The sequence below is a fragment of the Scardinius erythrophthalmus genome (assembly GCF_964197995.2).
Source record: "Scardinius erythrophthalmus genome assembly, chromosome: 21".
NCBI classification, from domain to species: domain Eukaryota; kingdom Metazoa; phylum Chordata; class Actinopteri; order Cypriniformes; family Leuciscidae; genus Scardinius; species Scardinius erythrophthalmus.
The window spans coordinates 24161130-24186595 of NC_138241.1; the positions used below are offsets into that span (position 1 = coordinate 24161130).

At 36.5% G+C, this 25466-nt stretch overlaps 3 protein-coding genes across 5 annotated transcripts in view; 2 read left to right on the plus strand and 1 right to left on the minus strand.

Moving 5' to 3' along the window:
- Positions 1-620: 620 nt before the first annotated feature.
- cog2 (component of oligomeric golgi complex 2) lies at positions 621-9352 on the plus strand. The gene is made up of 18 exons (XM_081351652.1): positions 621-865; positions 1502-1663; positions 1824-1889; positions 1975-2055; positions 2134-2234; positions 3312-3420; positions 3661-3840; positions 4013-4137; positions 4242-4368; positions 4484-4623; positions 5731-5792; positions 5966-6117; positions 6193-6375; positions 6464-6536; positions 6637-6779; positions 7684-7823; positions 7939-8119; positions 8211-9352. The coding sequence occupies exons 1-18, from the start codon at positions 809-811 to the stop codon at positions 8316-8318; spliced, it is 2190 nt and encodes a 729-aa protein (XP_081207778.1). The 5' UTR covers positions 621-808; the 3' UTR covers positions 8319-9352.
- Positions 9068-13263, minus strand: agt (angiotensinogen). Its single transcript, XM_081351653.1, has 5 exons — positions 13060-13263; positions 11257-12042; positions 10233-10503; positions 9976-10126; positions 9068-9785 (listed from the first exon to the last, which is right to left on the minus strand). Exons 1-5 carry the CDS (start codon positions 13130-13132, stop codon positions 9609-9611), a joined length of 1458 nt encoding a protein of 485 aa, XP_081207779.1. The 5' UTR covers positions 13133-13263; the 3' UTR covers positions 9068-9608.
- Positions 13264-13886: 623 nt separating this feature from the next.
- phactr2 (phosphatase and actin regulator 2) overlaps positions 13887-25466 on the plus strand; it is a 37277-nt gene continuing 25697 nt past the window's right edge. For 2 of the 3 annotated variants that reach the window (XM_081351657.1, XM_081351660.1), the window contains exon 1: positions 20855-20943. In XM_081351657.1, the coding sequence (XP_081207783.1) occupies positions 20931-20943 (13 nt within the window). In that variant the 5' untranslated portion in view covers positions 20855-20930. Of the gene's footprint in view, positions 14384-20854; positions 20944-25466 lie in introns of those variants that run through there. The other variant, XM_081351658.1, reaches the window with a different exon arrangement.

A 25466-nucleotide genomic window follows, 5' to 3' on the forward strand; every position in this document is an offset into this window, starting at 1 on the left:
TTCCAGTTAGACATGTTCATGTTTAAAACAATTCGCATGACACAATTGTAGATTTCAAATTATTGTTATATAGCTAAAACAAAGTGTAGGAAATATAGGCTACTCCCGGTTTCACAGACCAGGCTTAAGCAGTCCCAGACTAAATGCATGTTTGAGCTGTTTTAACTGAAAGCAATTATTTGACATATCTTTAAAATAAAATTGTCTCAAGATGCACACCGGTAGCCGTTTTTATTTTATTTTATTTTTTAAGGCACTTTTATAAAAGCCATTTAAATGCCCTAATTGAACTATGGCTTAAGCCCTGTCTGTGAAACCGGGCCATGATGTTAAAATATTGATAGTAAAAAAAATATTAAATTGTTACTTCAGTGCTTTCAGCATTCTAGTCTTATGGAGCAAGTATTTTTTCACTCTGTAGTTTCTCACTGGTTTTTATTTTTTATTATAACACCGGTTACATAACAGGAATAAAAGAATATTCAAGGGGCTATGCATGGTGTAAAATACGCGTGTTCACTTAGCTGGAAATAATTTGGCATTAAATGAGTGATCATCATGGGTTTGTGCATTATAGTTATGCTGCAGTACCGCTGATAGTCAATTGGGGCGCTATTCACAGACAATCTTCCTTTCAGAGATTGTAGGGTTTTGTATTTTCCACCTACTCGTTAGCGTGTGCCATGTTTGCGGAAGTTGAATCTATTACATTACTCTGTCATTTGAAATGAAATGTAGGAAATAGTCTTCACGGTTAAAAAAAATACATTTGCAGATTATTTTGTTTGTGGCCCGTCCTAAAAGAACGATGAACTTACCAAAGGGACCCGATTCTTTGTGTTTCGACAAAGACGAATTTATGAAGGTGGGTGTTGGTGTGGGTGCTGTATGTGTCAACTAAATAGAGCCGTGTATTCAGCTGTACAGTAACTAACTTAGTTGTTTGTTTAGTGTGTGTGTGTTGTATTTATATTCTGAACTACTGCTTGATCAAGCTAACGCTGTTCAGACTTTACTGACGTTATTTTTGGGGCCACAGAGACCTAATAAGAGACGATAAGAAACATTTAGAAATGAATGTCTTACTTTCTTTTTACCTCTTCTGGCGCTTTTATGATGTTAATTTGACTTAACATATTGGACATGAATTATTAAACCTTTAACCCTCACAAATCCTGCGTGCTCTTTTCAGAAATGTGACTGACTGTAAATGTAAAAGTGAGTGTCACTGTGCACCGTTCAGAAAACCTTAGCTTCTGGGCACTTTAAGACCCTCAAACATATGTAATATAATATTTTACATGGAGGACAGGTGAAGCATGTTACCAGGTTAAAATGTATGTTTATAATCAGTTCTCATATGATTATGAAATATCAACTTGAGACTATAACAATTGTGATGTTCTCTATACAAGGAATTTCAGTTCTTAATGTGTTTGAAATCATTTGACACCATTTTTGATGGTAGTTTGATGTCAACTATTTGTACATTTCCATGCAGGATGATTTCGACGTGGACAAATTTGTGGCTGATTGCAGAAAGCGTGTCCAGCTGGAGGAGATGCGTGAAGATCTGGAGCAATATTACAGACTCCTCAAAACAGCCATGGTCGAGCTTATCAATAAAGACTATGCAGATTTTGTTAATCTGTCCACCAATCTTGTAAGTCTTTGTGCTTTATGGACATTATACAATGTTTTCAGCAGAAAACAGCATTGTGTGCTTTGTCTTATTCTAATGCTAGTACGTCTTGATTTTTGCCACATACTTTATTGGCTTATTGTTTCCCTGAGTGACAGAAAAGTATGTATTGGTGTTTTAGGTTGGAATGGATAAAGCCCTCAATCAGCTCTCTGTCCCTCTAGGCCAGTTACGTGAGGAGGTGCTGGTAAGTGCTTAACACTTCAGTGAATACTTTTAAATTTGTCATATTCCATTAAGTCATCATCTAAGTATCTTCCTGTCATGTACAGAGTTTGAGATCCTCTGTGAATGAAGTTATTGAAGCTATAGACAACCAGTTATCCAAGCAAGATGACATTCAAAAAAAGAAGGTAAGTCACTTGTGCATTTTATTGCAAAGTACCCTGTCACCACTATGCACACATTGTCCAACATTGTGTCTTCTGTAGCTCTGTGTGTTAAGACTCATCCAAGTTGTGAGATCAGTGGAGAAGATTGAGAAAATTCTTCATCAGAACACCAAAGATACAACGTCACTCGAGACCAGCAGGTATGTTGAGTATTTAGAAGAAGAAAAAACGAGACAAATATACTACCGTTCAAAAGGTTGGTGTACGTTATTTTAATGTATTGAAAAAGTCTCTTAATGCTCATCAAGGCTAAAGTAAAAAGAAAGAGCAATACTCTGAAATATTATTACAATTGACCAATTTAAATATATTATATAATTTGATTTATTCCTGTGATGGCAAAGCTGAATTTTCAGTAGCCATTACTCCAGTCTTCAGTGTCATATGATCCTTCAGAAAGCAATCTGATTTGGTGCTCAAGAAACACTTATTATTATTTTTATCAATCTTGTAAATAGCTTAATATTTTTGATGAAACCATGATACGATTTTTTTTCAGGATTCTTTGATGAATAGAAAGTTCAAAATAACAGTGTTTATTTAAAATGGAAATATTTGTTACAATGTAAAAGTCTTTGCTGTCACCTTTGGTCAATTTAATGTGTTGTTATTGAATAAAAGTATTCATTATTTTTTTTAAAAATCATACGGCCTCGAGCTATACAGTAGTTTTACAACTAAACAACTTCTTTTGATAAATGACTCATTGCTTAAAGGAATAGGTCACCCAAAAATGAAATTATACTCAGCCATAATTTACTCAGCCTCAAGCCATCCTAGGTGTATATGACTTTCTTCTTTCAGCAAAACAGAATCAGAGTTATATTTAAAAAATATGTGGGCTCTTCCAAGCTTTATAATGGGAGTGAATGGTGCCAATTTTTTGCAAAAAAATGCATCGCCTCACTTCAGAACACCCTGGAACCGTATGGATTACTTTTATGATGGATGCGCTTTTTTGGGCTTAAAAAAATGGCACCATGCACTCCCATTATAAAGCTGGGGAGAGGCAGGATATGTTTTAATATAACTCCGATTGTGTTTGGCTGAAAGAAGAATATATATATACACCTAGGATGGCTTGAAGGGTGAGTAAATTATGGGATAATTTTCATTTTTTTGGTGAACTAACCCTTAAAGGAAAGGATTTTGTTATAATTTTGCATTCAGTTATATACTTACCATTGTATATGAACAGCATGCTCTTTGTTTTTAAGTCCTCTTCTGGCAGGTCAGATCCTAGAGCGGATTGCCACAGAGTTCAACCAGTTACAGTTTCATGCGGTCCAGAGCAAAGGAATGCCATTGCTTGATAAAGTCCGCCTGGTGAGCTTCCAGTCTTAAAATAACCCCTTGTGTTTCTTGTCACATTAAGCTGGGGTAGGAAAAAGTATTTTTAACATAAAAAAATGTTACCTTTAAATTAAAATTTGACACTTTATAGCCTAATGTAACATAAAAATCAAGGTTAAATAAAGTGTGTTGTTGGAGGGTTTATGCTTCTTAGACTTAAAGTGAGATGTCCACTTGCTTATTTTGTGTTGTTGTTTTTTTTCTGTGTTCCAGAGAATAGCAGGGATCACAGCTATGCTTCAACAGTCTCTGGAAGGCTTATTGATCCAAGGCCTGCAGACGTTAAATGTAGATATCGTACGGCATTGCCTCAGGACATACGCCACCATCGATAAGACCAGGGATGCGGAGGCACTGGTCGGACAGGTCTTAGTCAAACCATACATGGATGAGGTACATTTTGCATATTACTCGGATACTGCAATAGTCAATTCTAATTTGCATAATTGTCATTATTAAGATCACAATTTTATGAGCTTTGCAAATACAAAATAAATGGATATGTTATTTATCTCGCTGTCTTCTCCATCTGTATATTTCCCAACTGCACCTGTTTCTTTATCAGGTTATAGTTGAACAGTTTGTCAAGTCCAACCCTAATGGTCTTAAGATGATGTACACAAAGCTGTTGGAGTTTGTGCCTCATCATTGTAGACTGCTGAGAGAGGTGACCGGTGGGGCAATCTCTAGGTATGACTGACATTCACTGTGAACTGCAGTGTGCCATTGTCGTCATATTATACAGTATACACAGCATACAGTATTTTAATGTGTTTACCCTTTTGTATGCCCAGTGATAAAGCCGACATTGTTCCAGGATACGACTTCCTGGTGAACTCCGTTTGGCCTGAGATCATTAGAGGTGTTGAGGAAAGAATCACTTCCCTTTTCAATCCAGGAAACCCAGATGCATTTTATGAGGTAAGCAAAGAACAAACTTGCACCAGAATTGCTTTTTTTATTTAGACTGAAACCACTTCTTAAAATGGCATACATCTCATTGAGTGGCTCTCCTTGCGTCTGTTTGTCTGTGCAGAAATACACTGTCAGCATGGATTTTGTGCGCAAGTTTGAGAGGCAGTGTGGTTCCCAGGCGAGCGTGAAGAGGCTGCGAGCACATCCGTGCTACCAGAGCTTCCACAACAAGTGGAACCTGCCAGTGTACTTCCAGCTACGGTGAGAATGACGACTGTGCCATTTCACTGCTTTATCTGTTCATGAGCTGGTGTTCTGGGTCAATACAACCTGGATATTCTCTGACCCAGTTATTTCCTGCACTGTGATATCATTTACTGACAATAAACAGTCAACCACCCGAAAAGTGCAGAGAAGGAGATTCCTTTAAATGTTTGTTGGTATCCTGCTTTGTGTAAACTTTGTGTCTATTGGAAGTGTCACAATTTTTTGGGAAAAGTTATGAGTCACTCATGATTTTTTGGAATCTCCTGTGCTACCTGGATTCTGTTCTTTGTGCAATATATTTAAAGAGAGATAATCACCCTGGATATGAATCGATCTGTGTTTTAGGCTGGACAGTATTTGCTCTGATGTTTGAGCAGCACCTTTCACTGATGATAAAGTCCACTGATATCTTAGTTTGTTTAAGCCAGTTAAGCCTGTATATTGTGTTTGCTTTTCTTGGAATTAAGGTCTTGTAGTGAACTTCAGAAGCTCGTGAGTTGTTTTTGTTTTATGGTTTAACATTTTGGATTTGAAACAATGTTTGCTATTTATGGTGTTATCGAACACTTTTAAGACAAATACTGAAAGCTCTTCTTTGTAAGTGGTGTTGAGGTATTTGTTATTTTTTTATCTTTTATTTTAACTGAACAATTATTATTATATTAATTATATTATATAAGTTATTTGTTACAACTAAAAGACCAAGTGTAAATGTTCTCTGCCTTTAATGGCCAGAAATATTGGGAAAAGTCTGATAAGTAAAACACATTTGTCATTTGTCGCTCTGTTTCATTCCCCTGTGCTTCCTGTGCATCAGCCCACATGGACGTCACACTCAGCCAAATATGGACCTGCGTCATGGATTCTTCATTGCCAGCCTGACCTTTTAGATTACAAATCAGTTCTTTAATGTCCTGCTTAATACAGAATTAGTATTTGTCAGAAGTCCAAAATCCTTGTATATACTGTATATTTTGAATTCTCTAAACCTCTCTAAGTTTGAAGTCATTGCTTTTGACTCATAAAAATGTAGCAGAGGTTACTTTGAAATAATTATATACAGCTGTCTCTTGACTTTCTGTTCTGGATGGGGTTTTTTAGGTTCAAGGAGATTGCAGGAAGTCTAGAAAATGCCATTGCCGATGGACTGGAGGCATCTCCAGGTCAGTCAATGTGTTTGGGTTAATGTAAGAATGACCATGTTGACAGGGATGTGTGGTATTTCTGTATATCTGTTAACCTGCTTTTTATGATCAATAAAGCTGTGACTATAACAATAGAGTGAGTAAGAGATCACCACAGCTCACAGTCTGCTCTTTGTGTTTGTGAACGTCAGCGGGCGGCAGCTACCACCTGCAGGTTACCGAGGTGTTGTGGAGCTGCGTGTGCAGGTGCTGGGCTGACCAGGTGTATCTGCCACCGCTTGCTCATCGGTTTTGGAAGCTAACGTTGCAGCTGATCTCCAGATACGGCACCTTTATTACAGAGGTAAAGCATTCCAGGCAGAAGGAATATGAATCACAGTAGGGTTATTATTCACGTCATTTCTTTTTTGCCTCGCAGGTTCTAACAAAAACGTCAACTCCAGAGACCAGCAAAGATTTGGTAAGACCGCTCCCAAGCTCCGCCTCCTCCACGTCCAGCCGCACATCACAGGACGCAGACAGCGATACCAGTGGCCCCACAGTTTTGTCTACCAAGCAGCTCGTCTTCATCGCAGCTGATGTTGATAAGTTACAAGGGCAGGTAATTCATATTTTCATTTCACACGGAACTAAAGTCTTATTTTGATCTTATTTGCATTGAGTGAGGAAGGTTTTCCCTCTGTTCCCAGATTCCAGATATCTCTGAGATGATCAGGGCAAAATTGGATAGTATTGGATTCAAAAACTTTACCGTAGTTTCAGGTTTGTTCTGTGGAGTTTAAAGCCATTTCTGATTTTTTGAGACTAGTGCCATCTCTAATCTTCATATGTAATGAGTTTTTTTTTCTGCTTGGGACTCTAGAAGCCTTGCAGGATTCCAGGGCGTCCCTGTACAGCTGCGTCCCCACACTGAACAGCAGAATGACTCAGCATCTAACAGAAAGGAGCGTTCGTTTCCTGAAAAGCGCTTCAGAAGTACCAAGACTTTATCGAAGGACCAACAAGGTTGAGTGCTCATGTAATATTTAAATGTCATGAAGAATGAATCCATGAGTCAAGATCTGAGACGGGCTTGGAAGAAAAAAGCACATTTGGATCTATTTGATATACTGTATAAATTATTTGGTTGACTTTTTCCCATAAAATATTTATTTAGTTAAATAATATATTTCTCTATTTGCTGACTCTATTGATTATAAACAGAATTTCTTTAGCCATCACCCAAATAAACTGTGTACATCGACATGAAATGGAAATTCACACTTTTTATTTTCTAAATGCATCCTATTGATGTATGCCAGACTACATTCATTTAGTTCGCTTCAGCCCTGCCCTTTTCTTAGAATTGACAGCAAGCTTGCATTCAGATCCGCCTCCATCCAATCAACAACAGATGGATAGAACCAAGACCTGCCATACATTTTTCAATTATTTTTCGCTTGAATGTACGTCACAATATAGAAGAAAAAGTCTGTAGCTACTCCGGTTCAGACAGTTCGCCCAAAAATAAAAATGTTCTCATCATTTACTCACCCTTATCTTGTTCCAAACCTGAATGAGTTTCTTTCTTCTGTTGAACACAAAAGAAGATATTTTGAAGAATGTTGGTAACCAGATAGCCATTGAAGGTAGCCATTGACAACCATAGTATTTTTTTCCTACTATGGAAGTCAATGGATACCGTCAACTGTCTGGTTACCAACATTCTTCAATCTTATTTATTAGTTCAACAGAAGAAAGAAACTCATACAGGTTTGGAGCAACGTAACGGTGAGATAATGATGAGTTTATCATTTTTGGGTGACCCTTTAAAAAAGGCCAAGCTTTGCTATTTTACATTTTCCTCTACATGCAAACAGGAATGTGTTCAGTGCTCTGGCCTGAACTTTTGTTTCCCTCTAATCAATAGGAAGTTCCCACCAGAGCCTCAGCCTATATGGACAACGCTCTTCGGCCACTCCATCAGCTGGTCACAGACTCCAAAAATGTGGTGAAAAACTCCATCATCCAGGAGTGGCTCCGGGTCACACTCTCAGACTGCACTCATAGGTACAGCAGAGCCATACTTTTATTAATCATGAATGTCTAGGCTAACAAGTTTATTAGTTTTGGCAAAATCTATATAGAAGATCTTTTTGCTTAAAGGGATCTTTGTATTTAATAGATATTTCGAAACTATAACGGACGTGCTGAGTTCAGTGAGGAAGATGGAGGAAAGTCTAAAGAGGTTGAAACAGGCTCGGAAAACAGCCACCACCAGCACCGTAGGCATCAATGCAGGACCGTCAGATGACAGTAAGATCCGCCTGCAGCTGGCACTGGATGTGGAGTATCTCGGAGAACAGGTATAGTTCTTGATGAATGATTAGCTTTCCTATTATATCAAGAGGTTGATATAAAAGGTTTGTAAATTTTGTACTTGACTTCTCCCCCAAGATTCAGAAGATGGGGCTTCAGCCAAGTGACATCACCATGTTCTCATCTCTGCTGGAACTGGTACAGGAGGCAAGAGATCTCGCCTCAACGGAACAGACGGGGGCCTAAACCACAATGGCTCTGGAGGGGCCAGATCAAAAGTAGGGTCCAAAATGGTTCCTGATACGAATGCCTTCAGAACACGTGGCTCAGTATCTGCTCCAGGAATGGTTTTATGGAGTCCTGCAATCCCTCAACTGTTCTAATAGCAGCTATCTCGACCTGTCAGGAGAAGGAGCACACTAAAAGATGATTCACTCTCTGATAAGTTATTTATTGTTGAACTATATTGGATAACATGGCCAGGAAAGTCATGTCAGTTATGGTTCAAAATGAATAGAGTTTGTTGTATGAACCAATCAGCACTCATAATGTGCTATAAGCTCTTGTGTCTTGTCATATGTGGTTACAACAAAGAATTGCTCATGACGCAGGTGTTTGGCTTGAGTTGTATCTGTCAGAAATTGTACTCCTCAGACATTAGCTCTGGTGAACCCTGCCAAATAGCATCAACAGTGCAAACGCTAAAGAGGTTTAATACCGTTTTCCTTATTTAAAAAAAAAAAAAATCAAGTGGGTGTTGGAGTTTGTGTTTCACTGGGTAAGAATGGTCTCTACTAAGAAAGGCTTTAACAATAAAAAAAACTGAGGATAGTATGAGCAATATATGAGTGCTTGTGTGTGTCCAGAGTTAATTTGTTACTCAAATGGCCTTGTCAAACATTTAGGAAAGGTCAGTGACTAGAAGTGTGTGTTTACGCTCTATATGTAGTGCGTTTTAGATACAGTAACTAAGATTTTATGGGTTGTTTTTTTTTAATAGCATATGTTTATTGCTCTTGTGCTTAACTGATCCACTACTTACTGGCTAAAGCACAGTATATGCGGGTCATTGATATTACATATTTCATAATGTACTTCCACCAGAAGTTGCTTTTATTGACAGGATTCTTGAATCATTTTGAACTTTTGGTTAAAAATTAATTTCTCCAAATGTTTTTTTTTTTCCTTTAAAGATTTAAATTTAATTTTGTTTTAACATTGCATAAATGGAGTTTGTACATATTTCATATTATGAATACATCATTAAAACAATTTCAATTAATACAAGTAACACTGTTATGCATAGCAAAAAAACTCTTTATTAAACATTTTGAATTAGCAGACACTAAAATATAAAACGTCTTGAACATCCCTAAAAAGACTAGTTTAATTCAGATTTTCTAAGAAAATATATTTCTGGTTGACCTTGACTTGATGCTATCTATTATTTTAAAATACAGTTACTAGTTGAGTGGAAGCATTAAAACACTTTTTATATTGTCATATAATGTAAAGTCACCAAAACTGAAATTGTTTTTAGGTTGATGGATTGATAATTTTGCCGAGCATGAGAATGGCATTAGAGTTTCCCTCTACAATAGCAAAGAAGAATGGCCGGTTGACCATGACTTTGTGGGGATCCCTTCCATCTTCAGTTCTGTTCTGAACCTCTGATCCTCCCTCTGCCATCTCAAACACAACTTTGTTGAGAACCTGTAAGATTGAAGGAGGCACATAGCCTACAGATTACTATTGGAATTTGGTTTTCAGTAATTAAAGGAAACATGCTGACAATGTTGGTTAAAAAGGCAGAAGTTATTTGTAAGTTTAACAGCTGGTCAAATCTTGTTAAGGTCACATCCTATTCAGCTGGTGCAGACTCTTGCTCTAAACAGAACTGTACCTTATCAACAGTGAATTTCTCCTTGCTGCTCAGTCTTCTGAAGTTGGCGTCAGAGCCCATGAGGTATTTCTCCACTGCCATTTCAGATAGCACTGATCTCAGGTCAGTCACAGCAGTCAATGAGAATTTGGGCAAAGTTAGTTCCAGATATCTGCCAAGAGATATGATAGCACAAATAGGTAAATCTGTCTTTGCCTTTAAAGTCATTTTATTTACCTTCATCAGCGTGCACTTTCTCAGACCAAACAATCACTCACTTTTCTTTTAGATGTCGATGCCATTGAGGTATGACTGTTAAGAGCTCCTTCTCGATGAGCTGCAGGCTGGCTCCCTCATGAGGCAGTGCTAGCAGCATATAGGTTCTCTTACTGAGACTAAGTTTGACTACTGAACACTTCCTGACAGTATCACTGAGGAACATGTAGTCTCCACTATGCATCATAAAGGGCACTTTGACACTGGAATTCTCATGAGTCCAGAATTCGTGATCGGTGGTTGCTTCAGGTTGGAACGCAGTTTTCCAGTTACCTGGAAAAAGGTTACAGATTTCAAAATGATACCTGTGAAAACCCAACCTACAGCAGGAGATTTATATTAATTTATTTTATTTTATATATATTTAAATGCTTCAAATTAGTCTATTTCTTACATATTTTTTTTTCTGTTGCATGTAACAACAAAAAGGCAAATTCTTATATTTTGTTCTACATTATTTTTTTCTTGGTTACCTGTAATACAAATATGGGCAATAATTTTTTTATTTTATTTCATTTATATTCCATTTCCTACTTCTTTCTGTTAAGTTCAACAGTAGAAATGGGATTTTTATTTTAGTTTTTTATTTTATTATATATATGCATTTTCCCCCACATACTCAAGATGAAGGAAGTATTAAAAAACAACTTTGGAAAAAAACATGCAATGTAAATGTTTGCCATTTGGGGCATTTCAACACTGTTTTCACCTTAGAAAATATAGGCAAAAAGGAAGAAAATGTAGACTTTTTTGTGCCCTACAGTTTTGATGTTACACAGCCAAGAAAAAATAAATAATGTGAAAAAGATGTGACTCAAAATCCACCTTCAGTACCAAAGATCCAAATTCTCTTTCAAAAGTCTTTCAAGATTCTTAATGAAGTTTATATTTAGAATATCCATGAGATGTAACTGAATGAGGCTAATCGTATACATTGGGTCTGTTTGACCCAATGTAAACGATTGGGTCAAACAGTTTGTATCTGTTTGACTGGCTATTTCTGAATGAATAACATCAGCCACTCACCTTTGAAATGCACCGAACTAGCAAACAGCAGGTCAGTTTTTGCAGTAACGCCCTTAAACAGGTTCTTAACCTTGCTGTCTGATGTTTTCTGAATGAAGCTGTTCACCTGCTCCTCGGCATCCTTGGTCTGTGAGAAGTCCACTGCTCGGACAAAAGAGTCATCTGAGAAGTCTTGTGTTCCGCGTAAAAAGTCTTTGGAAAGATCAGCATCGCTTGTAATGAAAGTCCACACGAGGGTCCTGAGCTCATTTCGGGATTCGTCTACATGCGCGCTGATGCTCTGGAGTGTACGCAACACTGTGTGTCCATCAATGAAGTACGCACAGTCTGCCTTTTCAGACTCCAGGTTGAGTCCTAACAGCTGTTGGTAAGAAATGGCAGTCTTTTTGGATGCTCCCAGGTAGAGGGTCACCAAAGCACCATAGGCGCTCAGGGGTGAAAGCAGTGTGTTTGCGTGCTTCTGTGTACGACTAAGTGCCTGGTACATGCGTAATCCGAGATAATTCTGCAATTCTGCTAACACAGCCGTTCGTTGAGTGAGGTTTTTCAGGTTTTCTGTGGTGCTGCCAGGTCGTGGGTCTGGCTCAGTGCTGTCTTGAAGAGGAGTCAGTGGATGGACGGTCTCCAAGGGCTTGTGTTCCTCATTCTGGATAACCTCACAGCTGATGTTTTCAGAGCTAAAGAGGTTGAAGGGGTGGACATACACTCGATTGGCCGTTCCCATTGAAAAGCAGGAGACTATTAAAATAGTGAGGAACATCTTGCTGGGAAATCCTCGATGTGGACCTACGGGATTAAAAAACTGATTTGATTATGACATGGACTTGGACTAACAAAACATACTGCACATTACATTAAATCATAGTAGACGTATCAACAGTTTTTTTTTTTGCATTTCAGAACGAACAGTGGGCTTTCTGCTATGGCTGATCGATCTTTGCTCTTCCACCCCCATTTTCACAGAATTAATTGACCAGTTTCTGTCTTACAGCAGCTGTACTGAGCTGCATTTGAGGGCAATAACCCTACAGAAAACACATGACTCAGATAAAGGAGCAAAGAATGAAACGAGTACATTTCAGTCCAGCTTCATCTTAGGGCAAAACTTTTTTAGATAATATATAGATACAGTATAAAGATAAAAGGTACAAGTATAAATATATAAGATTTTTAAGATTATTAAAATATTCAGCAAGGATTGATTAAATTGATCAGGTGACTCAAAATAGGCTAATGCCTATAATAGCCGACACAAAAGGTTTCTATTTTAAACAAATGCTGTTATTTTGAACTTTCTATTCATCAAAGAATCCTGAAAAAATCTAATGTATTATGGTTCACACAAAAATATTAAGCAGCACAAGTATTTTCAACATTGATAATAATATGGAATATTTCTTGAGCAGCAAATCAGCATATTAGAATGATTTCTGAAGGATCATGTGACACTGAAGACTGGAGTAATAATGTTGAAAATTCAGCTTCGCCATCACAGGATGAAAGTATTTTAAAATATAGTCAAATAGAAAACAGTTATAATTACAATTAAATAAATAAAACTTAAAACTTATATGTATTCATTTCATCAAAATGAAATATTTTTAAATAAAGCATGAAAATGAATGCTGATTTTACAGTCCAAAATCCCAGTGCAAAAATGAGATGCAGTAATATGTTGGGATCAGTTATCACTGTCAAGCATAATAAATATAAATGATATCAGGATCATTTAATGACAACTCTACAAAGACATAGATAATCAGTCATAAAGTGTGAAAGGGATAAAAGACAGCTCCTGTTTACCTTCAGATGCTTTGCTGATTCTAGAGCTGGTGGACTGAGGGTCTACCCAGTATTTAAATAACATATACTGCATGATGACCAGTCCCTAGTTACACATTAACACAGTATTGGGACACTCAGATTTCCCCAATGTTCAGCTTCAAACCGGCTTCTGTGTGTTGATAAACAGCTCAGTCAGATATGACCACACACTGCCATATTTACCTAAAACATGATGTCAGAATGGTCGGTGGAGAGAACATGATATGGAGGTGATGTTCATAAGATGAAAAACAGGAAACAGGGTGAGTCATATTCTTTGAACCCCTTATATGCAAGTGCCTAAAGAAGAACTTCCTATGTCACAACAGAAGAAAAGGTCATTTTTAATAGTATGATTTTGGCCTATATACATAAATGCAGATTAATGCTTGTGTTTTACAAATGTTTAAAATATATGTGCAACAAAAAATAGCTACTATTATGTCATTTTATTTGAATATCTAATTTGAAGATGATCCCCTTATGTGTTTGTATTAGGTTTATTTAAATTTTGTCATCATTTTCTCACCCTCATGTTGTCCCATCACAGTATGAGTTTCTTTCTTCTGTTGAACACAAAAGAAGATATTTTAAAGAGTGTTGGTAACCAGGCAGTTGATGGATCCCAGTATTTCTTTTGTGTGTGTGTATGTTCAACAGAATAAATAAACCCATTATAGGTTTGGAACGACATATGGGTGAGTAAATGGTGACAGAATTTTCATTTTTGGGTGATCTATCCTTTTAAGTAGGCTACATGTTTTTGTATTTGAAAACATATCCGTATTAAGTCCATAACGCCTCCCAGAGGAATGATTCGGAACTGCAGCTGATTGGCGCTGCGTGACTTATCTTCCTCCGGATAAAAGTCTGTGTAGATGATTATCTAAATTTGATGGAGGTGTTTCCGTTTCTGTCTCATTTGCTGAGGTAACGCAGAGGATTATTTGCAGAGGAATATTTCATGAGACTCAGAGAGAAGTAGTCGACTTCGTGTTTTAAAAAGTTAAGTTCCCTTTAAACAGGTGAACAGTTAAAACTGACAGACGGGTAAAACTCTTCAAACAGAATTCAGCATCAGATTTTGCAGTGTTACCTTGACAACGATATTACAGGACACTGAAACGAATTGAAATTTTCTAGAAATAAAAATACAAACAAAACTGTATAATGGCGGAGGAAGACAGTTTTTCATACCTAAAGACATTTCCTCAGGTGTTTCCTGTATTTCGAGTTCGTTCTTTAAGTGACACTTCTGCTTTTAAATCCAGAATATTGACCAGACTCCGCTCAGCATGCTCAGGTAGGATGATCTTTATTATTAGTATTATGTTTAATTGATTATTATAATCATGTCTTATTGTGTAGCCTATTATATTGTGCTGGTGCAGTAATGCCCTTCTCAGTGATGTTTGGTTAACTTAATTGATTGACCTATTTTTAGAAGGAATATTTTATATTATTGCTATGCCATCATATTTCTTTGTTATTTACTTTGTTATATTGATTTTTATTTGTTTCTTTATTTTTTTTTAATTTTCAAAATTGTATCTAAATTTTCAAAGGTTTAATATGTGTATTAGGTGTTCCATTGTCTGAGTCAAATGAGAATATGTTGATATTTATGTGTAATTTAAGACTGCATGGAAAGATTACATCCGGTGGGCCTTTATGCAGTATATTGTCCGAGCATTGGTTTCAATTTAAGACATTGCACTTAAACCCAAACAGGACATATACATCATGCATGCGGGCTGATGGTTTACCTCTTATAAAAGATAAAATGATAAAACACAATATATCTTAGTTTCCTAAACACATGCTGCCATTTGTGGTCTAAATATCTGGAATAAAATAAAACTAAATTCAGCAGTGTAACTGCTGGAAATATCTTTAATGTCTCTTGAATTCATATTAATGATTCAGTCAAATAACAAGGGCTTAAACAAACCTATAAACAGCATGAATTGCAATCTTAATAGGCTACCATTTATGTTTCTTTTGCTTAATCGTGAATCACGTAAGTCCTTTGTGGCTGCTAAACTGTAATTCTTGTAAAGTTTTGTGTAGGCCTGTGTTAAATGTTTTGTTGTGTGGTTTCTCGTCCTACCACGCAGGACAGACATAATTTCTAAACCGACTGTAACTAGTAAACACGAGTCTGGTTTAAATGTTATCACCCACATTGTTCTGTAACCTTTAAGTTAAACTCAGCAGCCCAGTTGTCTGACACATTTTTTCAACCACAATCTCTGATGAGAGGTAATTTCATATGGAAATTTGTCAGAAGTACTAACAGTGCAAAAGATTATAGTATTGTTAAGCTAGGTTCTGTTTCATAGACAAACTATTCATAGTTCAGATGTCCAGGGCAAATAGAAATATGTTTTTTTTCTATTTTCAAATGGCCTCTGTGCACAATCCTCAACTTGCGGCTAATTGTCTTGTTAATGATGCTGTTCATACTGTATGTATATATATATATATATATATATATATATATATATATATATATATATATATATATATATATATATATATATATATATATATATAAATCATTCCTCTGTATGACTTGAGACACATCTTTGTTAATTTTGAGCTGAGTGAGATATCTATGGAAATGACAGTTTAAAACCACTTCCTGACAGCTCACCTTTCAGTTAACCACTCTTCAAGCTTTTTTTTTTTTTTGTTTGTTCTATCAATGTTCTAGATATAAATTGAGTCGTTTATTATTATGAACTCTGTATGTGGGTCACATATTCACAGAAAAACTGTTAAAAATTAAAAATTGTCTCAGGGGTCTGTTTATATGTCAAATGAATTCAGTTAAAGTGCATCACGTGCCCTGTGAACAGTTAAAGATTTCATTGTTTTGTTTTAGACATTGGCCTTAAAGTCTAACTGTTCAGTACAGTTTAAACTCAATTGACAGTGGCATTTCAAAGTACAGAAAATTATTTTGACAAAAAAAATTGTGCTTTAAAATTATAATTCTTTTCAAATTAAAGCTATACAACTTATGTTGACTTGGGACTATAACTCCTGTCTGTCATAATATCTTTCAAGCTTCATCATGCTGATGTAGCCCCAGTAAGTAACTTTATCAAAAAACACACAATGATACTATAAATAGATGTGACATACTGTAGAGTCTGTAAATCACTGTTTGCATCAGCAAACCCCATCCACTTCAGTAACACATAACCAGAGCTTCATCCACCTTGAGAAGTAGTCCCAATGGTAATGGACAATTTAGAAAACATATTGATTAAACTCAAATTATAAAGAGGACTTTACTGAATAATTAATGTAAGTGCTTTATGAAAAATACATGTCTTCTTTTAAACCCTCCATTTACAATACTGTAACCGACCGTGTCATTTTTGCAGTACTGTAACACTGTTACAGTATAGCACACATTAGCTTTGCCTGAATAAGTTGCATTTTAAAACACTGTGCAGTCGTGGACTAATAGTTAGTGAGTCTGACTGGTAACCCAAAGGTTGCTGGTTCGATTCTAGTACCGGTAGGAAGTTACTTTGGTGCCTAACCCCTAATCATTCCCCCGGTGCCACAGCATAATGGCGTCCAACTGCTCCGGGTGTGTATCATGGTTTGCAGTGTGTGTGTTCACTATTCACTACTCCTAATATGTGTGTGCACTAACTGGATGGGTTAAATGCAGAGAACAAATGCTGAGTATGGGTTACCATACTTGGCCTTCGCATGTCACTTTCACACTGTATTATTTTAACAAATAATTACAAAATGGAAAAAAAGAAAATAATAATCAATATTATTCCTGTTGATAAAGCTTAACTTATTTTGAACCTGGAAATTCTTTTAAATATGCAACTGCTAATGAATATGCAGCAGCACAGTTGAATTGATTTTTGCGCTGTGTTGACATCTGGGCTAGAATTGTATATTTTTTTGCAATGTAGTTTCACTGCGTGTCCACCAGGTTGTGTGTTCCTTCAGATTTCTTTCGATGCTTAGCATCTGTCCTTGTCAGTATTGCTCTGAACCCTGTGTAATGTCCAAGAATCACTCTGTGCTGCAATGTTTTAAGTCTAACCCCATGACTGTTTTTCACAAAGCCTCACATTAATAATTCATAATGTCTTGCTTGTGCTCCTGCAACCACTTAATGCAACTTAGTGTACATCCTCTCTGCTTGCCATCACTTCATGATCTATATGCAGTCTTTGCAAAGATCCCATCAATGCGTTTCGAGAAGGGGACACATTTAAATATACATCCATCAGTGGTTTGCTTTCAACGCAACCGGCACTTTGTCTTTCACACTGTGCGACATGGTGAAAAGGCACTGAGAGAAAGCCTCCACACTCTCTGTTTGTTTGGATGAAATTGTAGGTTTGGTCTCCTTTGATGCCGGTGTGAGCATGTGTGCCGTCCTTTTCTGCACACGATTAGTCACGTAATGACAGAGTTGGAGCCGGTCTGCCGAGAGTGGCTGCCCTTTTCTAATAATGCGCTGGAGACGGAACTCATTAAACACCCTTCTCTGTTCTTTACCCTCTTAAAAGCTTGTTCCTCTCACCTCTGGATGAATTTTTAACAGTCTTTGAATAGAGTTTCATGGCAGATAGGGTATCAACACCAACTTGTTATTTGAGTTCATTCTTTGTGATATAGATGATATAGAATTGATTTTTATGATAGTTGCTTTTACACACCACTTTTTTCATGTATAGAAATAAAGAATTAGAAAAAGCTGACATATATCAGTTTAACATATTGCTGACAAGGCTGTAACTTGTCAATACAAGTATAAGATGCCAATGGCAGCATAATAAGTCAGAGGGAGTCAGAGAGAAAGAGTGAGAAAGGACACCGAAGACCATTTGTCACATTAGAATGGTAGAAGAATGTAATGGTGCAAATAAACATCTTTATTATGTTCTCTAAATAAAGGCTTAACCAGAATTTAGATGGGCATGTAAAGGTTGTCATTAATGTTGACTTTGTAGAGTAGATCACGGTTTAGGCTTATGTCGTTTTTATCCTGTATGCTCTTTCAATGCAGCTATTCATATATCTGTGGTTCCTGACAAGACTCATTTATGCCCACCAGCCTGTCTGTCTCCTTCTCTCACTCTTCCATCCACCTTTTCTCCTTCTTCGTGTTAGCATCGTATTTGGTAGGAGCGTGAAGCGGCTCTATGCGTCAGACAGTGTGGGTGTTCTCGGCAGACACACAAAGGGCACATGTGAAGATGGGCCATCATGCCTTTCATCTGTAATTGCTATGCTCGGTTGTATTTTTAGAGCTGAGAGGATGGCATCTGCATTTATTCAACATTTTAACTAAAGGATGTTTATTTACTGATTTATGAGCATTTCGAGCTGAGACACACATCATAGGTGCTAATCGAGCACCCACGGAAATGGTTGAGCACCCACAGAAAAATACGAGATATTTTTCATTGATTTTAACCAATAAAAATCTTTTTAGACACGATTATCTTAACCTTTTTATAGTTTATTTTGGGGGGTGCAGTGTGTATGGAGTGTGGGCACTGGGCACCTACCGGCAGAAAGATAAATCGGCACTCAACATATCCCATGAGTCAACACAGCAGAGCAATATATCACTTAGTATTCTCAGTCTTGGTATGGTATTGGTTACGGTTAAAAAAGTAATTGTGCTGGGTATGGCTTGGGTCATAACATAACCTGCTTTTGTAAAGTGTAAATCAGTGACGCCACTATTACTTGAAAGACTCAAATATTTCCATCACACTATGTGCTTTTGTCTCAGCACTGGTTAACTTAAAAAGCAAAAGGTAACCTGACTTGGTTAAAATGTCACAGTCTAGTTTCACAATAGCACAAAAGCACACAGGAATATCTAAGTGTGTTGCTATGATCTTGCAATAGTGCTGTTTCAACAACACAGGGAACATTAATTAATTGCTCATTGGACTTTGACCACTTAAAAAAAAAAAAAAAAAAATAATATATATATATATATATATATATATATATATATATATTTTATATATATATATATTTTATATATATATATATATATATATATATATATATATATATATATATATATATATATATATATATATATATATATATATATATATATATATATATATATATATATATATATATATATATATATTATATTGCTGGTGCCCATCTAGTCCATATGCAAGTTAACTTGGTAAATTTGAATATATGCATATGGTAGCAAATACTTGGGTCAGGGGAAAGGACATGGAAACGTGTACTTCCTGAAAATGGACAGCAAGCAAGCCTTTGACAGCTGTGCAACACCACAGTTCACCTTTGGATTAATAAATTGCTTTTCAAATTAAAGGACACAGAAGATTATCAAAAGGAAAGATTTGGCTATATTGTTCCTGTTTGTTGTTCATTTATATAACCACTTTCCCAATGGGTGATAAATACGAGTGCCTTCAGATGTATCACGCTTGTCTAAAATAACGCTGGCTTGGTGTGTTTGCTGCAGCATATATTGATAGGGAATGAATGAATTAAGAATGAATAGTAAAATGTTGCGTTTCATACCTTCATGTGGGGTAGTAAAGAGAGAACATAAGCGGGAATGTCATACCAAAAAAAGTCTGTCTCCAAGTCCAAGTCAAGTCTAGAGTCAGTTGTTCACGAGTCCAAGTCAAGTCGCAGACTCGAGTTTCCATCTCTGTTAAACAATTACATTATTAATCTTAAATTCCAAAAGAACCCATAACATTCTATTAAACAACGTATTAATCCATGTGGAATGTTTTTAATTGCAATAAAGATGAAAAGGTGCAGTAGAATGCCTGTTTTAACAGTTGAGTTGAGGCCGCTCTATGTTTGCTCAAAATTCTTTTTAAAGACATAATGCAGACTGAATTATGCTGCTCTGATACACCCAAGTCTCTAGTATCAAAGTATACAGTTGTAATGCTGCGTAGATGCATTTATGCCACCTTTGAGCATCATTAATCATGTAAAGACCAAAATTTCAAATTTCAGAAGCACTTCTGCAGTGTAAATATGGCAACATCTCACTAATAAAATATCAACTAGTGCATCCGTGTAACTTGTGAGCAGTGCTTCTACAGTTGCTTTGACCAATGCCAAGAAAATGTTTAGGTTCATGTGAGCTTTGAAAACCTACTCTCTTGTTTCACGTACACCCAGAGAGGAACATCTCATGCAGTGATTCATCCTCTCTGAATTTCAGCCAATTCTTGACGTCAGGTTGCAACACGAAAATAGACTGGAAAGAAATTCTTACAGATTCTCACCCACGAGTGACGCTCCCATCAAGCCCACTTGTGCGAGGCCCTGGCCTGCTTTGACCCTGACATGGCGTACTTTCCTGTGGAATGTAGCACATCACATGCACCGGCAAGTGCTTCACCATGTATAGCGTGTAAAACAACGTAACGCCGGCGATAATACTAGAGACATCTGTTTCAGCTGGACGCAAGTAATTTAAGGAAGGCTACAGAGCTGTCTCACGCTACATCAACTCACCCCTCCTCCCCAACCCCATTCCCTGTAGCCAAAGGCGATAGCTGAAAGCCCCAGTGGACTGGGAGGTTCCACTTGATGGGCTCAGACTTGGTCAGTCAGCTCACTTTAATGGAGGTAATGGCTGTTTGTCATCCTCCAGCCTTCGCCGCTCTTCCTGCCATGCACCACTGCAGAGAAGAAGGCTGCGAGAGCACTACAGGAAGTGAGGAGAGAGAGAGTGAGAGAGGGAGAGGGAGTCAGAGAGAAAGAGTGAGAAAGGAAACTGAAGACCATCTCACTGGTGCAGTCGATTTTTTTTCAATAACCTTCCAGTCATGGAACATGCCTGTAAGTACTCAACTTTTTGACACTTGTACAGCATGTGTATCAAGTGAGTGTGTGCATGTTGATGTATACAATACTCTGCTTAAACGAGATCATAATGTTTCTAACATTTTTATTAGGCTTCATTCTTATTAGGTTAAAATACCTTATTCTATTCCTTATTTTGTTCTGAAGAAGAGTGTTAGATTGCGGTCATGTTGTTGGGAAGTCTCGTGGGATATTGATGATCTGTTGAAATGTACGCTCTTTAACATGCCTCACATTGTATTGATGTTTTCATTATCGGCTCACATTCTGGGAATCCAGTTAGTGTGATGTTTAATCATTGAATGAACACATAGAGACTAAGCTCTGGTGCTGTGTATTACTGCCCTATTTTTGGTCTGTGTCATATGATATTCCATTGAATTTGCAATGCTTATTTGTGTGTCATAGCATGGAAATGCTGCTAGTTGGTTTGGTCTCTCATTCTTTCATTTATTTTTGACAGCAAAGAGGAAATCTGACAGAAATAGCTTGCCTGTGAATCTGTGTTTAGTAAAGTGAAAATCTGACAGGAACTATGGGATTACTCACAGGTGTCATGTATATCAAAATATAGCCTAGCAGAAGTTTTTCTAACGGCATTGATATCCTGTTTTTCTACCTAAAAGTCTTATGTGCATGTGTGCGTGCGTGCGTGCGAGTGTGTGTGGCTCGCTGTGATAATGTCTTTGACACAAACTACAGAGGAGAACCCTCTGGATATTTTGCAAAGGAAATTCATATTTGTTTGGGAGTGGTTTGCATAACCTTTCAGGTTTGGGGTTTTTGCGTGGTCACTATATTTACATACAAGCTGGGTTATTATTTCATGACAGGAATTGAGATGAGGTCATTCCTGCTTTGAAAAAGTTAGTCACGGTGTTACTGAATGGATCTGCTGTATCAGTGGAAATGCACAGGAAATGTGGCATAACCTGTTGTTAAAATGAAAGAGGCATGTGACTTACTGTTTACGATCTGATAGAGGTGAAATCCATTATATAGCCTACTGTATCGTTTTTTGATATGTCTCGAAATTATCAACATGATCAAAGGTTTTTCAGCAAAGTTGTTTTACACAATTTACTACATTCTTTCCCACTGATTTATATTACTTTTTTAAGCAATTTTTTTTTTTTTTTAGCATAATTGTAAAAAAATTCCACCTTCAGGTTGTAGTACACAAACATGTCTTTTTGCTGTGAAATCTGATTTATATAAAGTTAACGTATAAGAATAAATGATATATTGTTAGTATATAGCCTACACATTTTTTTTGTTTTTGAAAAATCATATTAATATGTGAGTATCAAATATGATACATTAGGCTTTTAAAGAAGAATGTTTGTCTCTCAATTAGGGCTGTCAAACGATTAATCGCGATTAATCGCATCCAAAATAAAAGTTTGTGTTTACATAATTTATGTCTGTGTACGGAATATAATTATTTTCTATATATAAATACATACACATGCATATATATATTTAAGAAAATGTGTTATTTATATATAAATTATTTATATATAATATAAATTATATATAATATAAATATATATATATATACACAGTATATACATGCAAATATTTCTTAAATATATACATGCATGTGTGTGTATTTATATATAGAAAAAATTATACACCATACACACACATGCATTATGTAAAAACAAACTTTTATTTTGGATGCGATTAATCGCGATTAATCGTTTGACAGCCCTACTCTCAATGCATTGCACTATATTTTGCCCCCACAATAAAACCTACAGAGCTTTGATAATAAAACTAATCATTTAAATCTAAGACACAATTTCGGGAGATATAGACTATAGAGTGATAACTGATATTTATATGCATTTTATGTAAGTAGCCTGCTATAATGTCATAAAGATCTCATTGATTTTGCATTACAAGCTATCAGAATTTCATTTTACTTTTTGGCCATATAAATATCAGCAGCTGCTCCAAATTGTATATAATAGTTTTGCTCAGTTTGGGTCACTAAATAAATCGAAAGTGTTTTTTCCTCCTTGAGTATGAGCTCCACATTCTCCAATATCATACTATAAACCAATATAAGTATAAAATACAATTAAGAAAAATGATTGAGTATTTTTTTGAAAAATATATAAAATTATGTACTTATCAATATGTATTAATAGTAGAATAAAAGGTGTTTTATTTTACATGAATGGGTCTCCTCATGGGGGCAGCCATATTGAGATCACATAAATACTACTCCCATTCCCTCTGTAATGCCTGTTGTTGGATACTTTTATTCACATAAATTCATAAATGAATCATGTCTGACTGCAGAGAGCCCTTCCATGACATAGCTAAAGATATAGCAAGATGCTACATTCGTGTTGCTAGTTGTTAGTAAAAGCCCAAGATCGGTCAGCGAAACTCTACATTGTGATGCAGTTTTTAGTAGCTTAGAAAATAAACTTTCTTCTATTCAAAACTCTCAAGTGCTCAGTCAGTGTTAAAGACAAGTAAAGGCGAGTGAATAAAATACCACGTGCAAAACTTAGCCTCTAACTCAAACACTGGTGAGTGTAATCCAACAATTTATTAGCCAATGACTAATTCTAGACATTATTTAGTCACCTAGCATGAAAATTTAGTCGCATATGCGATTTACTTTTAATTTAAAGTGCAAAAAAGAAAGAAATTTACAGCTTACAAATGTGCATGTGAGCTATTTGTGGTCTTTTTGTATTATCTTTAAGTGGGTATGAATCAATTCACTTACCTACCTGTATCCTGACACATAAATCCGAAGTAACTATGTAACTATGGTATCACACCTCTTCATTAAACATAATGATTGTTTGCTTATGTTTAGTGTCTTGGTAATACCTCTTATCAATGTGCTGGTGGACAGTGTTGGTCCTTCCAATGTTGGGAGCATCATCAGCATTTGTTTCTCTGATTAGTGAAACTTAATGCTCTCCACTGCCCCTGCGATGTACTATTATTAAATGTCCCAGATTTCCAAATAAGCCATCCGTGCTGGGGAAAAACACTTACAGGCAGGATGTCAAGTATTGATCGACAAGGTTTGCCATACCTCGTTGTGCTCCCAACAGGAGCCAGAAGTCTACAGAAACATTTCCAGCAATACCTCATCTGTTTGGTCTTAAATGTTTTCTGTTTTTTGGTGATGCTTGGTTAACAAAACTGCTTATGTCTCATGAATCTTACTGTAGTTATAGAAACGTGCATGAGATAATTATCTTTAGATCTCAGCAACTTGCTTAAATTTGCAGAGTTGATTCTATGGTTTATATATTTGTATACCATTATGAGTTGCAATAATCTTGTTTTCTAACACACTACACTACATCTTTTTCTCTGGGTTTAAAGTTAATAAATAAATCATCCAAGCAGCGGAAAGAACTAAATGGCATCACTTAAACAATAATTAGCTGCTATTTTGTGCTGAGATTGGCAGTTAATAATTGATGAGCTTTTCCTACATCTTTTCCAGTGATGCTGCATTTACGTTTCGGACGGTCCTTGCACCCATTTAGGGGATTGTGGGTGAACTTCAAAGGCATGAAGTGATCATTTCTATTGGCTTTGTCACAAATCTCTGCTATAAGCATGAATTACATCATACTAATGCAGACATTTAACAATATAAGGGGGGCAAAGCTAGTGGTAGATCATGAGCTGATGAGCAGTGTATTAAAGACTAATGCATAGACGTTGTATAAACTTTTTTTTTGTTGATGGGATGCAAACAGATCCGCTTTATACTTATTAGCTGTATGCCATTATTGTCTTCCCATATGCACTCAGGCTGCACTCTAGAGCAAATGGACAGATTTTTCTCTCTACAGTAAGTCCAGACGTGTGTCTCTTGGGATATCTGACTACATTGGAAATCAGATTAAGGTGTTCTCAAAAGAGACCCGGTAGAGCATCTGTATAGCGTGCATGTGGACCAACAATCGTGCTAGTAAGTGAATTCACTTTATTTAATTGAACAGATTTACTTATTACAATTTGTGATGAACGTTTCTGACATTCCGAGATATATCAAATAGCAACAAAATACATGCAAACATATTCCTAAACCATATATCAATCCTGAGAAGTAAACAGAGATGAATAGTTTTCAGTCAAATTAGATATTTGCATGCAGAGTGCACGCATTTGGTCAATAGATGGCAGCGTTCTCCGGGATACTGTCAGGGTATGAGGAGGTGTGTTGTGATTTGGTGACTCTCCATACGCCCCTTCTATTTTTAAACCTGGGTCATGGCCATAATCGATCAGGAATCCATTATAGGATTATGGTGATTTACGTTTTTTTGTTTGCATACTAATGTAGCTGTCTATAATAGTTTCCCAGAGATATTCTTTCTACTATTATTCTTCCATGACTAAAAATAAACCGTTTGTTTGGCATGACCATCTGCAGAACGCATGGGAAAATCAAAGGTGATTTTAAAATGAATGTGCCCTTATAACTGCATTGTTTTGGCAGTAGTTTG